The sequence below is a fragment of the Gavia stellata genome, chromosome 8 (assembly GCF_030936135.1).
Source record: "Gavia stellata isolate bGavSte3 chromosome 8, bGavSte3.hap2, whole genome shotgun sequence".
In the NCBI taxonomy this organism is placed as follows: Eukaryota; Metazoa; Chordata; class Aves; order Gaviiformes; family Gaviidae; genus Gavia; species Gavia stellata.
In genome coordinates this window covers 21,584,787-21,602,032 of record NC_082601.1, presented here as the reverse complement: position 1 = coordinate 21,602,032, position 17,246 = coordinate 21,584,787, and the positions used below count along the sequence as shown (strand labels likewise).

Sequence of the window (17,246 nt, the reverse complement as noted above, 5' to 3'; positions counted from 1 at the left end):
GTTAATTGGCTAGAATTCCAGTTGAAATCAAAGAAAGTTGATCAGGTGTAATCAGAACTGGGCATAGCTATTTCCTTGTCTGCCCTCTTTTGGGGCACCTGCTATTAACAGAGAGCTCTATCTCCGTGCTTCTGCTCACTTCCTCATGAGGGACCTCAAAATAAAATTTGAAGGTTTTTTGCCTTTTCTTTTTTGCCGAGTTTTCTGTGCCTAATAAAGGGGTTAAGTACATACACCTTCTGGGTTTTAGCTTTTGAGGTCTTGTTTATACACTTCATCAACAGCTTAATTTTAAGGAAAAAAAAAAAAGAAAGGAAAAAGGCATGTAACACTTCCATTGAATATTTTGGTGTAGGAAGGTAGCTTGGAGACTAAGGAAGTTCTTAGCGGGAACCTATGGAGATAATGATAAAATTTTTCTAAGCAGAACTCTAGGGCTTGTGTGCAAAAGTATTGCTTTTTTCTTTAAAAATGAGGCTTTTTTCAATTATGTCCTACACCAGCATTTTTTGTGATTACAACTCTGCTAGTAGTTATAAATTGGGACATAACCATTTGAACTGGGGAAGAGGTTAGTTATCAATAATGCAAGGCACAGAAATATTCGGGAGATTTAGACCAATAAAAATGCGTCATCTTTATTCAAATGAATGTATTTGACCTAAATACTCCTTAGATGGAGTATTAAATAAGTGTGTACATACCACCCTTTTCTTCAAGTACACAAGGGGTAAACTGGATCCCTCCCTGTCTTTTTGCTTTAATGTCCTGTTCCTTACATTTCACAAAATTCTGTACGTATGATTATCTCAAAATTACATTCTATAAGGTGTAGATTATACATTATTAGATTGGCATGCAGTTGTTATGAGGAGTGTTTTAGAAAAAGTGTATTGGGATTCCATCTTCTAGAAAGTGTTGAACACTAGGTTGCTTTTCAGCATGTTTTTAATGTGAATTTTGTTGAAGCAAGGCAGTTTGAGACAGGTTGTGGAGGGAGAGATACTGGGGGGATTTGTTTTGTTTTGCTTGTTTTCATTGATGTTTTTTATAGCAGAGATGTTTTTACCTGCTTCTTTATTATTTGGGGGCTTTCATCTATAAAATACATGGTGTGCTTATAGAACCTTTTAAAAATTTAATTACATTATTTTAAATAGATAATACAAAATTCATTCCTTTGAAAATTTTTGACTGTTCACTCCTTTCCCCACACTAGGCTCGGGAATTACAAGCCAGAGTGCTTAAACGGGCTCAAATTGAACAGCTGGATGCAGTTCCTGCACAGAAACAGTTAGCAGCTGAAATTTGTGCTGAGATTGCAAAACATTCTACAGCCCAGCGAAACTACGAAAAAGCAATTAAATTTTACAAAGAAGCTCTTGTTCACTGTGAAACTGATAACAAGGTCAGTTCTCCCTCTGACTATTTTGCATTGTTTTTCCATTCAGTTTTGATACCTAGCAATATATTTTTCCAATTATTCACTGTGTAGAAGTATATTGGCGATTATTTCTGCTTTCTTGTATACATAGAGCCTTGAACTTTCTCCCCTTCATTGCTTATAATGATAAAATTGTTGTATGTACTGCTAATTTCTGTCTCTTACACAAACTCCTGATTCAAGTGGCGGTCTCCATGCACTCTGAGTTATCCATTAGATTATGTAGTGAGCCTTTCCTCATGTACCAGTTGAGGATGTGTAAGGTATGGCATGGTAATAAGCAAGATTGAAACAATCTCCATTGTTTCCTGTCTGAACTGACCAAAATTACTAGGACTTTATTCCAGAGGACAATTTCTGTCTCTTCTGTATCTCTCCTAGCAGTTTTAGACTGTTATCTGGACTTGCTAGGATTCTGATTTTAGTCACAAAATCTTGCTGTTGTGGAGCAGTGATTATTCCACTGCTTCTCGTTCCCTGCACTGTCTCTTTCCCACAAGTCTGCCTGTTGATAAATGCTGGTAAATTTGAGCTGCTTCTGCTTTCACAGCCCTGGGTTTTAGAGATAAGAGATGGAGAAATGAAAAGCTAAGAAATTTATAATGAGCAACAAAATTAAGTGTCAACTTTAATGGGTTTTTTAGATTATAAATAAACATATTTTTTCAAATTTCCATGATTTTCTAGTAAAAGTGTGGTGTATATTTAGGTGTATGTGAAGACTTGTTATTTTACTACTTCTTATTGCACAGCTGTCAGACTCACCAGCTGCGAAATTATCAGCACATCACCTGGTTTTAATACTTTTTAATACAACTCATGTGTTGTGGTTTCAAGAGTCAAGAATCCTTCCTAAAGCTACAACTTCAGCGTATTTGAGACAGGCTTTCCTCAAGGCATCTTGTAAGAATAATGAAGGAGAAGAAAAATAAATTGGGAGAGGAATAAAAACATCCTTAAAATCTTCAAAGGAAATCATCTTCATTCTACCATTAAGAGCGAGGAGACTGCCTGTCTTAGTACAGGTACAGCTATGGCTTTTGTGGTATGCCATCCCCGTAATTCAGTATCAATCTGATACTCAATCTTTTTTTTTCTTTCACATCAGTACTGAAATACCAGCACAACATTTCCCTTCAATTCTGCCTAAAATCATACTATTGAGAGACTCCCATTGTTACAAGATTTGCTGTGCACTGACATTTGTACTGAATATATCTGTTAGATGCACTTACTGGAGATTTTTGCTTTCATCCTACTTCACTAGCAACATGGAGTACAATGACATCTTAGAAAATCTAAGACCACATTTCTGATTAAGAACTTGTTTCCTCCTTAGAGTACTGAAAGCAAAATACTTCTGGTTACCCACAACTAGTGTAAATGAGTCATCTCACTCTATTTCTGTAATTTCAGTAGATTTGAACTTGTTTTCTTCACTTCATTTGGAATTCAATTCTTTTAGATCACAAAATATAAATTTGAGCTCTTAAACACCTCGCTATTTCTTGATGTCTTCACAGAGTTTACGTTCCTTAAAATTATATATGGAAGTATTGGAAATTCCTTTGAAGCTATCTGTACCTTTGTTTCATCAGAACAAAATCTCCTGTATTCTAGCCAAAGTAACCCAAACCAGATTTGAAATGTTGCATTAAACAAATTATTCAGCTAAATGTGAAGGGATTGCAGTCCATGTCATAGGGGTTTTGTGTTGTGTTGTTTTGTTTTGCATAGTTAAATCTGGTAGGTATTATCTGGCCAGGGAAAGAAGGTAGGGTAAGAGGCAATGCAGTTTCCAGATACAGACTTGAAGTGGATCACAGACTGCATCAAGCACATCATTTCACAGTATCATTGTTTTTTGAGTTGGAGTTGAAAATTTAGAGACGACTTCCAGTCACTAAAATCTAGTACAAAAGTGCAGTTTAACTGGCATTCTTCTCTGACTTGCCCAAGGCAGGAAGTGTTCCTTGACTAGCAGACTGCTTCTTGGTCTTCCAGTGTGTTATGCACATCAGAACAGTGGCTTGAAGAAAGCTTTCATAATTAAAATTCTTACATGTGTGCTATCTTCATAATTTCAATGCTTACCCACCTGCCTTTCTGTTTTGGAATTATATAGTATGTGCTCGAATATGTAAATAACAGGAAGTAGGAAGAAAACTGTTGTTAAATATTATGCAAGTAGCCTTCATATCCTGAAGAGGATGTTCAAAACACTATTTTGATTCAGAAGTGCCTTTCACAAGAGTAACCGGAGAGAGAATTGTGACGCAATTATAAATGCCGCCTTCTTAAAAACAAAATCAAAACACCATTTAAAATTAAGCAGGAGTGACATTGTTTACTGTTTGTCTACTGCTAATTTTACTTCGTGATTAGTTTAACTCCTGTTTGCTTCAATGGGATCTTGATTAAATCTGTGATAACTCTTGTGTTCATAAACTTTTCTGTGGCATTTTATTCAGAATATTCTGTGATGGGGCTTCAGCCTTAAGGATGCATGCTTATGTATGTTTCAGTTTGTTAATATTTATTCTGTGTTTGCTTCCCAGAAATGGATCCACACACAGTCTTAATGTGGTAGGTTTGGAAATGCAAATAAGAAAACTTTTTCTGCTGGAATTTGCTTATATTCCAGAACTAATTGGTGAATGTTAATGAGGTATTTGCTTCTGCCAATGAATTTTAAACTATGTGCATTTATGTTTTTTCCCAAGAAAATTATTCTTACCAAAATATCATGGTCTTCAGACCAATACTATCTGAGCAGCTCTGTTTTCAATGTGCTTCCAGAATATCCCTCTGAAGAGGAAAAGTTTTATCTGTTTTAAAGGTGAGGGAATGGAAATGAATTAAATTACTTGACCAAGAGTCCACAGGAAACAACGGAGAAAGCTCTGTCTTTAGAAAAGAAATACATTTTCCCTTAGGGTCTGAAATATCAGGTTTATTAATACTCATAGAACTGAACCAGCTTTCTTCATCTTTGAATTACATATAGTTAAATATTTTAATCTACAGGCAATGATGGAACTTGCACGTTTATATCTTGCACAAGATGATACTGATGCCTGTCAACATCAGTGTTCCTTACTATTGAAAAATGACCAAGATAATGAAGCAGCAACGATGGTATGTGCTACTATACTAATCCTGTATCAGAGTTTTGAGGTTTGTGCGTCTGCAATGTGGTGGATCCATAAAAGACAACTTTTAAGAAAGCCTACAGCTGCTGATTTCAAAAAATGTGAAAAATCCATTGCAGCAAAATGTTTTTCTGTTTATGCTGGATAATGATTCAATATGAAGTTTCTAGCAATCATAGCCTTTGTTCTATCTCAATGCAAAAATGTGTTTTTAAAAGTACTAGTAGAGGAAAAAGTCGTAATTGTAAGACTGACTAAAGCATGGTTTAATGCAGGTTCTATTAACAATTGACTAATGGTCAGGGAAGAAATACTTTTTCCAGCACAAACCAAATGTTTTTTTTTTTTTAAATAACTTCCAGAAGAAAAGAACTGTGTACTTAAGGTGGTTTTACATCCTTTGACAATCATAGTTGATCATATTCCTACTTAACCATTTTTAATCACAGCTACAGATTCTCTGTACAGGATTTGTATACGTATTGGCTTAAAAGACAGCTCAATAGACTGAGCAACTTAGGCTTTAACACATTAGGAGCAAAATGATTTAAGATGGGAATAATTTATTTTCTCACAGCAGTCTAACATCTGGAATTTATCCTAGTATGGTGCAAGGACAGGAGTAATAGCACTCTTAATATACGTTATTAAATCTACTCTTTATTAGCTACCTCTCATTGGAGAGAAACTGAAATGAAATAATTTGGTTTACTTCCACTGCTGAAGTGGGCTATCATCTTTCTTTTTCCCTTACTTAAACTAACTTTGTTTTTCTGTGCTTAATTTGCATTTATGGGAAATAAAATTAGGAGTGAAACTACACAAGTAAAACCAAACATATTTGAAAGGTACATGAAAGTGTTTTATTCTCTTTTAATTTCTACCTTAAGTGAAAAATAGAGATACGAGCAGGTACAGGCTCATTATTATCTTCTGTGTTTGTATATAGAGTGTGTTTATTTTCCAGAGAGTAATGAAAAACCCAACTCATTTCACTTCTTGTGCAATTCCTGCAGCACTTTAAAGCTGTTGTTTCAGCTCCCCACCTCAAAGAAATAGAGTTCATTATAAACTGCAATTTATAATATTTTGTTTTGTTTTCTCTAAATTGGTCAATATTGTAGATGATGGCAGATCTCATGTTCAGGAAGCAAGATTATGAACAAGCTGTGTTTCACTTCCAGCAACTCCTAGAACGCAAGCCAGGTGAACATTCAGCAGTGATATTTTTTATTTTTCTGATATATAGTTCTAATGAGATAGAAGAATAAATATCTAAAAAATACTTTGTATGATTAAAAAGAGATGTGCTATTTATAATGTAATGGATACTAAACCCAAAGACCATTAGTGTATATAAAAACATAAAGCTATTGTAGGGGAAGATGAGAAAATTAGTTCTCATAGATACAGTAATTTGCTGCAATGTAATGTGCATTGATTACCTCAAGCCAAATATAGATAGGGTGTTATTTACTTGTAACTGTAAAGCACTTTCTCTTGTGTTTAAGATATCAAGTGCATGAGCACAAAGCTAGCATTTTATTTCAAGATCAATAAATGAAACTTGTCTCAGACAGGAAAGCACTTTCTCTTGTGTTTAAGATATCAAGTGCATGAGCACAAAGCTAGCATTTTATTTCAAGATCAATAAATGAAACTTGTCTCAGACAGGAATAAGTTTCTTTTAGCAACTTGCGAATTATGACCAGAGAGAAAGCTAATGAAATCTATTAAAATAGTATTATAATGAATGTAAAGCTTTCTAGTGGACTTTGTGAAAGAAGTCGTGACAGTACAGCAAATGTTTTTGTTTGAGTGCTTTTGAAAGTGAAGTACAATCATCTTTATACAGGTGTTCTTAGAAGTATTGCAAGTATCACTTGGTATCTTCGTTCTTGTATCTGTGGTTACTATGTAATATGCCTTATATATTACACAATATATCATTTTTGTATGTGAAAAAAACAAGGCAAGCTGTTATTTCTTAAGCTATTCATACAGCAATTAACTAGAATTACAATGTCCTAATTATTTGTATGTTTAGATAACTATGCAACCCTCTCACGATTAATTGATCTGTTAAGAAGAGCTGGGAAACTAGAAGAAGTCCCAAGATTTCTTTTAATGGCTGAGAAACATTCTTCCAGAACAAAGCTTGAACCAGGATTTCACTACTGCAAAGGACTCTATCTTTGGTACTCACAATTGTAATTAAGATAAGGTCTATTTGATTATGCAGTACATACTTAATTTAACTTTCTTGTCATCCATTATCATTCAAAGGTGCTACATATAGTGCGATAAGTAATATATAGCACTACTTTCCTAATTACTTATGATGCTAGGATTGTAGGAAAGGTCTCCTTTTCCCTTCTGAAATACTTTAAGTGAGCTCCTCTTCAAAATGTCTTTATCTGTCTCACATACATCTTTCATATTTCCTGATTGTTAAAAGGGATATTCTTGCTGGTTCAATAATATAGTATTACTTATTTTCGAATTTTAGAATTTATCAGACTGTTTTTAGTCTGCAAAAACAAGTTCCTTGCAATAGTAGGTATGCTGTTCAAACCTTGCATTATCAGTGTGTGCGAAAGTGTCATCCGTTTTTTAAATACTTGTGTTTCTTCTTGGGTTTTGGGTGGGATTTAGGGCAGAGAGTTTTACTTGCCCAGCTTTAAATATTTTAATTATCTGTCTAGGTATACAGGTGAACCAAATGATGCACTCCGGCATTTTAATAAAGCTCGAAAGGATAGTGACTGGGGACAGAATGCAGTCTACAACATGATTGAAATTTGTTTGAACCCAGATAATGAAACTGTGGGTGGTGAAGTCTTTGAAAATCTGGATGCTGACATAGGGTAAGTGAATGAAATGAATATTGCTTGGGTTCTTCTGTCATCCCCTTTCTCTGCCACCCCTTAATAATGTGTGTTAATCTAAATTGCTTGAACTTTAAGCTCATCTAATACTTTGAATATTCTACTTACTATATTGTGAGAGACCATCCTAGACTGTAATAAGTCAGTCTCAAGCAGAAAATATAGAAGATTTTATCTGGAATTCTGTTCACTTGCAGTGTTAAAAAGCTTGTTAGGCTGGAACTGCTGTTTTTGCGGAAGAGAATCGATGTAGAATGCCTGTATAACAGAGCCATTTTGTACAAAATGGCATGTCTTTAGCATGGAATCGGTACTAACTCATAATTAATATGGTGTATATTAAAAAAAAATAAGCTTTTACAAACACTTTCCTTCTGATAACAGTAATTCAACAGAGAAGCAGGAGTCTGTGCAGTTGGCTGTAAGAACAGCAGAAAATCTTCTGAAGGAACTCAAGCCTCAGACCATTCAGGGTCACATTCAACTGCGAATCATGGAAAATTACTGTCTCATGGCAACCAAACAAAAATTAAGTGTTGAACGAGCACTGAACACTTTCACTGAAATAGTAGTGGCTGAGGTTAGTAACCTGTCTCATTTCCTCAGTCTTCTCTTTCACACTTACTACACTTTTTTTTTTAACTAGTCTTGCAGTTTATGTTCAGGAATAGTGGCATGCGTTAGTGCTATTCGTTCTAAGGATTTTTTTTCCTATTAAAGAATACTTTATAGAAATATTGAAAAAACCCTGTCCTGAAATAACTTCTTTTTAGAAGTTTTCAACTGGATTGCAAATTTATAACTCAACTAAATACTAATATTGCCAGTTACTGAAACGTGAATGGGCTATTTGGTTTGAGTTGCTGGGTTTGCTTTTTAATTCCCAGTCTTGCCAGCAGTGTGTCTGATTATATAAGCATATACAGTACCTTCATTCTGTAAGCAAGAACAATTAAATATAAGCTGCCTTCATGTACTTTATGGCAATTTGACAGAATTTAGATTCAAGGGCAAGATAATCTGTCTGCTTAAAATTCATCCTTATGATGGAAATCTTCATTATTTTACAGCTACTTGTAGTCATTAGCTTTAGGATTAATAAGATACTCTTGTTACCAGTACCTATCAAAAGATTTTATTTAAGCACATGTAGACACATTCAGTCTATCAGAATGCCAAGAAATACTTGACTTACTACTACCCATTAACTGTATCCTACACTGCTCCTGGGCTGAGCCAAGTATACTGATGCTTATCTTGTGTCTAAGGCAGTTCTGAGAATGACAAACAAGGTGTCCCTCTGCCTCCAGTACTGGCTTCCCAGTCCCGCTCAGAATTGATCTGAGGTCCTGTGAATATTGAATGGTTTTCACATGGTGATGCAGTTCCAGCAGGAAGAATGCTCTAGTCTATTTAGTCTTCTCTCCAGGGTCACATAAAATATACAATTTTAATCTCTTCAGACTTCAGAGGTTATTGATCCATGCTAGGTGTGACTATTGAGGGAGAGGGGGGATGAGCTGATCATTATCTGGAAGAGTGGCTTTTGGTGGGGTAATCTTTTTTTTTTTAACCCACTACGGCAAGCCTATTTATACCACAACTGTAGAAAGAGGTGTAGAGGCAGAATACCAATAGTGAGCTAGGAACACTGGAAGGAAGAAAGAAGCTTTTAAATTAGCTGCTGATAGAAATACTCTCTGCATTTAGGAAGCAGTTTCAGGGTATGAGCCCCATTCTCATCTATACCCTGTGCTAATAAAGGCAGGATTTTAAAAGTCACACTTGCTCCTGCACTTCTTACTGCTTGCTTGAGGCCCTTGCATAGAATTGTGGCTTTTAAGAATCCTGTTTGTTATATGTAGCTTTTGGATACAGGCAGTTTAGACTTACATTTTTAGGAGCTGTACACCTAATAATAGGAATTGGTGTCCCTCTTATCGACATTTGATGGGCACTTCTAAAAGTAGAAAATACCACTTGTAACTTCAAGTGAGTTCAGTTTCTATATGAAGTATTTATTTGTGTATCAAAAAGATAGATCTTAGTGGTATCAAAATGTTTCTTGTTGAGATAAAATACCCGTGGATGCTTTCAACATTTCCCGAGCCTGAAGAAGATTGTTTTGAGCCCGAACTTTCATTCTGCCTCTTAATTATTTAACATGGTGTTTATCATGATTAGTCTTACAGAAATAATTATAGCACTAGATGGAAAACATGTTTGTAAGATTGGACAGTCTATATTTATTTCCTGAGATTTAGCTTTTAGTTTAGTTTTCAGATACCCGGTGAAAATCTTATTTAAAAAAAATGTTAAAAGCAAATAAAGTGCCAAGTAGTCATTATGCTTTTCACTGTAGAAGGATCATATACCAGCACTTTTGGGAATGGCCACAGCCTACATGATCTTGAAACAGACTCCACGAGCTAGAAATCAGTTAAAACGTATTTCAAAAATGAGCTGGAATCCCATTGACGCAGAGGAGTTTGAAAAGAGTTGGCTTCTGCTTGCAGATATATATATTCAATCTGCAAAATATGATATGGCGGGTGAATTATTAAAACGATGCCTTCGTCATAACAGGGTAAGTGACTGCACATTAAAAGTAACCTTAGTAACCTTTGATTTTTAATTCATCTAAATATTTCATTTTCCTCTGAAACATGATTTCGAAATGTATTTCTTTTTTCATTTGCGTGGTATTTCACTTATTAAGGAGAAGGAGACCAAAACAAGCCAGGAAACCATCAACTTTACACTGGAAGGTAGTAAACAAACCTGTGAATGCTGCTTGGTCATTTTTATTCATGTTCTGTAATAACTTATGCAAGTTTTAGCTGTGGTGACACTAGAAGCTTAAGGTGTTTATGGAATGCCAGAGATGCATTTTACTGAGTCTCACAAACCTGATGAAGATGTAGCCATATAAATTTTGGAGATTTGCTCCATTTATTAAGAGATGTTTTCTTAATATCTTAAAGCATGTTTTTAAACATTTATGTTCATAAGCCTGCTACTATATAGGATTTTTTTCTTTAAATGCTAGTATTAATTCTCTGCTGTGAAGATACTGTCTGGTAGATTGTTGGGGACAAGCTCTAATGTTTTTACCTCAGCGTTTCTGAGCAGGCAAACTGCCCAATACTGTACGTTGACTATAGGAACAGGCACAGATCTTAGCTCCTGTGCTTATTTTTCATTTTGTCCCTTTTTGCTGATCACATTTTTTCCATCTATACAGTTCACTTTCCTTCACATAAGGCACATCCAATACGCTAGTCTTCAATAGATACTATGCTGCAGGTTCAGGATAGTGTTTTAGTGTACAGATTTCCTTTAGAAAAGGACCTGATGCTGTATATTTCTTTTTCTGAATTCATCAGTATACAAGGTAAGGTTCATTATGCAGTCACATTTCTGCAACCTCCTTGAGAGGTAGACTTTTTTGAACTTCTACTCTTTTTATTCATAATTAAGAGGCAGCTACAACAGTTCTTGGTATAATGGTGTCATGTACTTCTGCAGAGATGCCTCTTAAAATAGGATGTACTCAATTTCATTTTTACAGAAAAGGAGTTTGAATTTAGTTGAGAAAAATTCTACCTTAAGGTCAGGTACACACTTGTTCAAATGGCCAAGGGAAGTTGCAACATCCATACCACTGGAGGATAAACATGAGTCACTTCCCAAAATAAGACATATCTTGAATTACATGGTCTGTTGAGCAGGTATATACCACAAATGACACTTTATTCCAGAAATTCCCAAGCAGCTCTAAAAACATAGCCTACCACTAATTTGTTTTCTTCTATAAAGTTTGAGACCCATGATAAACAATCTCTGCTTGATAGGAAGGAGGATGGCAAATTAGAAGTCTGCAACTCTGGTTCCTTAACAAAACTGCACAGGAAAGATACTGACTCTTCTCCAACTTGCATGCAAGGGAGCTAAGCGGGAATTGTACTATTCAAGTAGATGTTGACTATTTTAGATCTTAAATATCTTGTTAATTCACAAGACAATATTTTGTGTGGTATTCTCCAATTTGGAAGACTTGATTACATTGAGAAAACACATTACTGTGATGAATTAGTTGTTAGGATTGTTTTTAGCAGTCAGAATTGAATGATGTGGATATATATACACAATTTAAGTAAATATGTTGAGTAAAACTTCATAAAAGCCTACTATCTTGTAATATGGGTTTGTTTTGATTTTAAGACTTAGGTTTGGTTAGTGAGATTCCCATAAGCAGAATGTTTCTATGAAATTGGGGTTTCTTAATGATTAGTCTTCTTGATTTTTGAACTTTCTCTTTTGTTTATCAGAAACAAGAGGGGGAGTATATTTTTATCCTCATCTTCCAGGCATTCCCATGCTGCTTATCCCAGTATGCTGTGATGTGAAAGCTTTTTATCGGTAGATTTTGGAAGCCTAATTGGAAATAGTGAAGTTAACGATGGAATGTAATTTATATATCAGCATTTCTTTGCTCTGCCAATTTAAAAATGTGCATATTTTCATAAAAGCTTCATTTTTCTCTTGAAAGTATTTGACCTATTGGCAGCATGATAATATAACCTTTTCACAGTAAGGCCATATGGTAGTTAAGGTCTTGCTTGTTTTCCTGCTTTATGTACTAAATACAAGACTTCTGTATGAATTACTGTATCTTTCATACTAGCTTTATTATGGAGTTAAATTGATTTATATGTATGTGTAACATAAGCAAGGCTAGTATTTTCATCTAGTGCTTAATAGTTTTTGGAACCTGTTTTTCAGATGCTTGTAACTTGCCACTTAAAGTTATACAAAACAAAATATTTAATGGTTGGTGTTCTCCAGGATATTTGTGTCTGTCTTTAGCTTTAAGTGGAAAATTATAATGTAAGACAGTTTCCAAAAATAAGACTATGAAAATACCTTTTTAAGAAAAAGTGAAACAAACAATACTTGTGGAAGATACAACACTTCCTGGCTGGACTTGAAATGCAGCTGCCATAGGGTTGTTTTTAACTGACAGAGGTATCTACGGGGTTCCTGGAGGCTCTGAACGTTGTTGAAGGAATAGTTGCAGTGTTCTCTGTGATGAACTCTGTACTTGATTCGGAGTAACTTAGGAAGTCTCTGTGCAGAATTCCATATAACTGATTTGTATCACAGAAGTTTTAAATCGAGACTATCAAAGTTAGTACAAGTATCACTTATGCTTTCCAGTTGTACAGATTTGAAGTATTTAAGCAATTAAGCTGTCGGTATTATTGTATAAGCTTAGCTAAATAAAATTTTGAATGAATATTTGTATTTTGCAGTCATGCTGCAAGGCTTACGAATACATGGGATACATAATGGAAAAAGAACAAGCATACAAAGATGCAGCAATAAATTACGAGATGGCCTGGAAATACGGAAACCAAACGAATCCAACAATAGGCATGTGTATATATAACCTATATGTATGATTTCAGGCACAACAGTAGGAATGAAACAGCTACCCTTTACTGGAAAAACTGCTTTTAATTTTCCACAGAGATAGAGTATCACTGCTTTTCCTCACATAAAAATCACAGATGTTTAAAGGTGTACTTAACAGTCACTTGGAAAGCCCCCATGGCAAGAGGTAGCAGCTTTATGATACTTCAGAATTTCCTGCTTAGTGTTTTAGTACAAGGTTTGGTCTGAAACAGTTTTAGTTTGCTCTTTGTGAACAACTTTCTCTGTAAGTACAGTATTAATCTTTTAGTAATGTATTAATAGTAATGCAGTATGTACTGTCTATAGCACAGAACCTTTTCTAATACCCAATATATATCTGATGGTGGCAGATCATTGATTTAATTATTTCATTTTGATAATCAGACAAATAATCTATTTATATGGATGAGGTTTTATATATAAGGATTTAAAAAATAAATTACTTAAATGTCTTTAAATATATCTGGTTTAAAAAACGATTAACTGAAAACTTTGGGATAATACTGAAGTTCTAATTTGGATGGTTAATTGAATTCTACACTGAACTGTCACATTTTTTTAGACTATTTTAATTTAGGAAACCCTTTATGAAACCAATACATAGAATAAAATACCTTTTCTTACTCAACAACTAGAGTCTGTCTCTAGGTCCCAAGGCTGGTGGTTTACACAAATTCTTTTCTAGGTTTTGGGCTATGATTATGGCCCCTCTAAAGACCACAAGAAGTATGTATTTTTATCTGTGGTCTGGGTTTATTTTGTGCCCTAGGGTTTTTTTAGTGTTAGGGTGAGATAGCCTTTGGCATCGACTGGAAAGACAGTGGTTTTTTAACAAGATTGTAACTGTTGTGCTTTTGAACTGCCATATGTTTTATTTCTTTAACTGTAGCTCCTGGATGCTGCAATGGTTTGGTTCATGATTTTATTTAATATGATCTATAGATTAAAGTAGTGTTTTATTAATGGAACTAAATGTTTTGTGGTTTAGCTCCTGCTTTTATAACACAGTTAAAGATACAAAAATTCACATGCATGGATGGATTGCCAAAACTAGAGGTTACTTTATATACTGTGAGTCAAAAAATTAGGAGGGTCAAAGCAGAAGGACGACTCATATGTCAAAACAGAAATAAAATGACTGATAGAAAGCTAACTTAGGTTATATGGGAAAATCTCTAGGTATCTAAGTATGAGTTTGGATGCAGTAATTTTACTATTTGTTCTGTTGCTGTAGACTGACCCATGAATGTCTTGGCTAAGATATTACAGTTGTGGATCAAATAAAACAGATTAGAAAGAAGAATTTTTAATAGTAAAAAGGTGTGATTTCTTGAGTTTGTAGACAACATAGATCAAGACTTCTTTTTTGCTATTTTGAAACCCTTTAGAGGGTAGGAATTGAGCAAATTACAAAATCATTTGGTGTCTAGACAGGAGAATGCCTTAGTGAAATTAAACTGTGGAACAATTTTGCATACAAAAAGTGAGTGTATGATATTGAAGGTATTATGTGTACATTGTTTTCTAGTTTTGTATACAGCATTGTGAGAACTGTCATGCATTAAAACTAAAATGGTTAAAGCAGCACAAACTGCATCTGGCAAGTAAAACTGTATAAACTGGCATCAGATCCCTCATACTCATTTGCTAGTGAGGATAAGTTCATAATGAAAGATTTAAAACTTCGAATTTTGGAAATTGCATGCTTATAACCTTTACTCCTCAGTCCTGTTCTCTGTCCAGGCTGATACACTTGAGCTATACCTTTTATGTTGAAAGTATCAGCCTGACGTGTTGCTATGCGACTTAGCTATTCCATGTGGCTTTTTTTATCAGCGGTCTGCTGACAGTGGAACAGAATAGCGTTTTAATTCCCTGGTTTGTTATTGCTATCCTGATTTTTTTTTTTTCTTCTTTTGTACTGTTATAATGGAATTGCCTTTACAGAGAGACAGTGTATTGTAGGTCACAGTGAGAAACTCTGTGGGGTACCATAGTAATTGAAAGAGGACAACCATTATGTGTTCTCTGTAGTAACACGTGCTCTCCAGAATAATGTCGTCTTTTGATTTAAACATATCTATCAGTGTGTAAAGGACTCTTATTTACTACTTGAAGTGACTTTCAGTAGAAATTTTGATCTCTACAGGCTTAGATGAGAGAATACTAGAAAACAAACAGACTAACTTTAGAAACATATGGTGCCCAAAATGAATTTGAATGTCATTATTTTCGTTATTCAATACAGAAACTGAAATTGTCAACTTTTTTCCCTCTTTTACTTACAGGTTACAAGCTGGCTTTCAATTACCTGAAAGGGAAGAGATATGTTGATGCAATTGATGTTTGTCATAAGGTAGAATTTGTATATGTACTTAATACTGTCTGCTGTGGCAACATTCTTTTACATAATGATCCTTCTTTTTTTTTTGTTGAGTTTAAATTTCTAAAATATATGGCTTAATGTCAGAAAGATGCCCTATTTAATAAGTTTGATTAGATTAAATATCCTTTACATAATCTGCTTTATCCTGAGCTCCCTGGCCACCAAGTAAATAAAAGTGGCTGGTTATCATATGTGAAAGCATATTGAAGTGGCAGCACCTTCTTTTGGCCCTGTGGTTGTAACTTGGTAAATCCATACAGAAGTATAGCTGAAGAACTTAATCAAATGTTAATATCAGAAGACACTGTTAGAAAGTAACTTCCAGTATTATCTTTGTATGTTCCAAACATAAATAGAGCAGATGCAGAATAAGAGAAAGGACTACTATTACAGAAGCAGAGTGAACATTATTAATTAATAATTATTAGTATTAATAATGAAAGAAATTATATTTGCTCATTTGGGGGGAAATAAAGATAACTAGAAAGGAAAAATTGAATGGAAGGATAAGGGAGAGGAGGGAATTGAAGGGCAAGAAGATGAAGTGGATAGGGTATAGTAAGAAAGAGCCTGAGGGAGTGAAAACATAAGAGCAGTTTATCATTGCAGAGAAAGTACACTGAAAACCTTGGAAATGTCTCCACAGGTCACTGCTCTGAATGCATGCATTTCAAGCCACGCAGAGGCTTTAGCCCTTGACTCTTATGTCTTTCACACCAAGGTGACAGGGCAGTGTGAAAGGGAAGCAAAGTGTCTTTGATAAAGCTGTTCTTGACCTCCATACGTGGTAGTCTCTAGCCACAGTTAAATATTTATGCATTCTTGAAACAAACTTGTAGTCTTGTTATTTTAGTTTTAGAATGTGTAAGCTCGGTGATGAGGGGGATAACCAAACACAGTATTCTTTCCTTTTAGACACAGAACTTTTTGGGTTGTTTTGTCTTCTGACAGGTCCTTGAAGCACATCCAAACTATCCAAAGATCAGAAAGGAAATACTTGACAAGGCCCGTGCATCACTAAGAACGTGAATTTTTTTTTTGTCATGTGGCTCATGGACTTGTTTAATCTGACTTCGGAAACTATGAATGGAATACTGCAGTGATGGAGAACGTATCAGCACAAAAGTATTGTGAATATCATTAACTTAATTCTACTAGAGATCTGGATTATTTTCAAGAAAACTCTGCAGCCCTGAAAGAAATTTTATTTCTTCACATTCAGAGACAATACTGCTTGCATGTGTTCTGTATGAAGTGTCACCCAGCATCATAAAAGTGTAATCAGCATTGTAAAAATGTTTTAAAGCATGTAACTCAGTATTTTGTTTCACCCATTTGAAATAGTACTCAAAACAACAGCCTATCCTATCTAGTGAAGACGCATTGTTAAGATGCTGGATTTCACTTTGTGTAAACCATTTATTCATAATTACAGTGTAATCTTTATTACTACAGGTGTATTTCTAAAGGTTTTTTTTATTTTTACATACACTATAAGCATGCTTTATTTTTTTAATCTTGAAAAAACAGCTATATACATTGTTCTTAATGAAACTTACCTTTTCAATGAAAATCTAATATATAAAATTAAGATCTTATGTAAATATTCAGTAAAGGCTTTTATAGGTCATGCAAGTCTTACACAATTTATTTTCTACTCATGCTGTCTATTATCCACCTGTCAGATTTCCATGAAGAGAAATGTTTGATATTTTTAACATGGAGTGTTTTAGTCTTTCAACATTGCATGTGTAGACAGCGCAGTCATAGGTACAGAAATTGGCACTCATTTTGTTTAATCCATATTAAGTACCTTTTTTGAGAGATTGATTTGTCTCATATACAGAATATACCTGTGGATCTTTGAGGGAGCAATAACATATCATAAATGAATGAGA

At 34.6% G+C, this 17,246-nt stretch overlaps 1 protein-coding gene across 1 annotated transcript in view; it reads left to right on the top strand.

Annotated features, from left to right (window-relative positions):
* The window catches only part of TTC21B (tetratricopeptide repeat domain 21B), a 40,434-nt gene extending 23,584 nt beyond the window's left edge, over positions 1-16,850 (top strand). Inside the window, 10 exon segments of the mRNA XM_059820539.1 lie at positions 1,220-1,408; positions 4,472-4,582; positions 5,721-5,802; positions 6,644-6,794; positions 7,302-7,463; positions 7,869-8,064; positions 9,847-10,071; positions 12,800-12,920; positions 15,251-15,318; positions 16,300-16,850. Of these exon segments, the coding sequence (XP_059676522.1) occupies positions 1,220-1,408; positions 4,472-4,582; positions 5,721-5,802; positions 6,644-6,794; positions 7,302-7,463; positions 7,869-8,064; positions 9,847-10,071; positions 12,800-12,920; positions 15,251-15,318; positions 16,300-16,377 (1,383 nt within the window). The 3' untranslated portion in view covers positions 16,378-16,850.
* Positions 16,851-17,246: the final 396 nt, after the last annotated feature.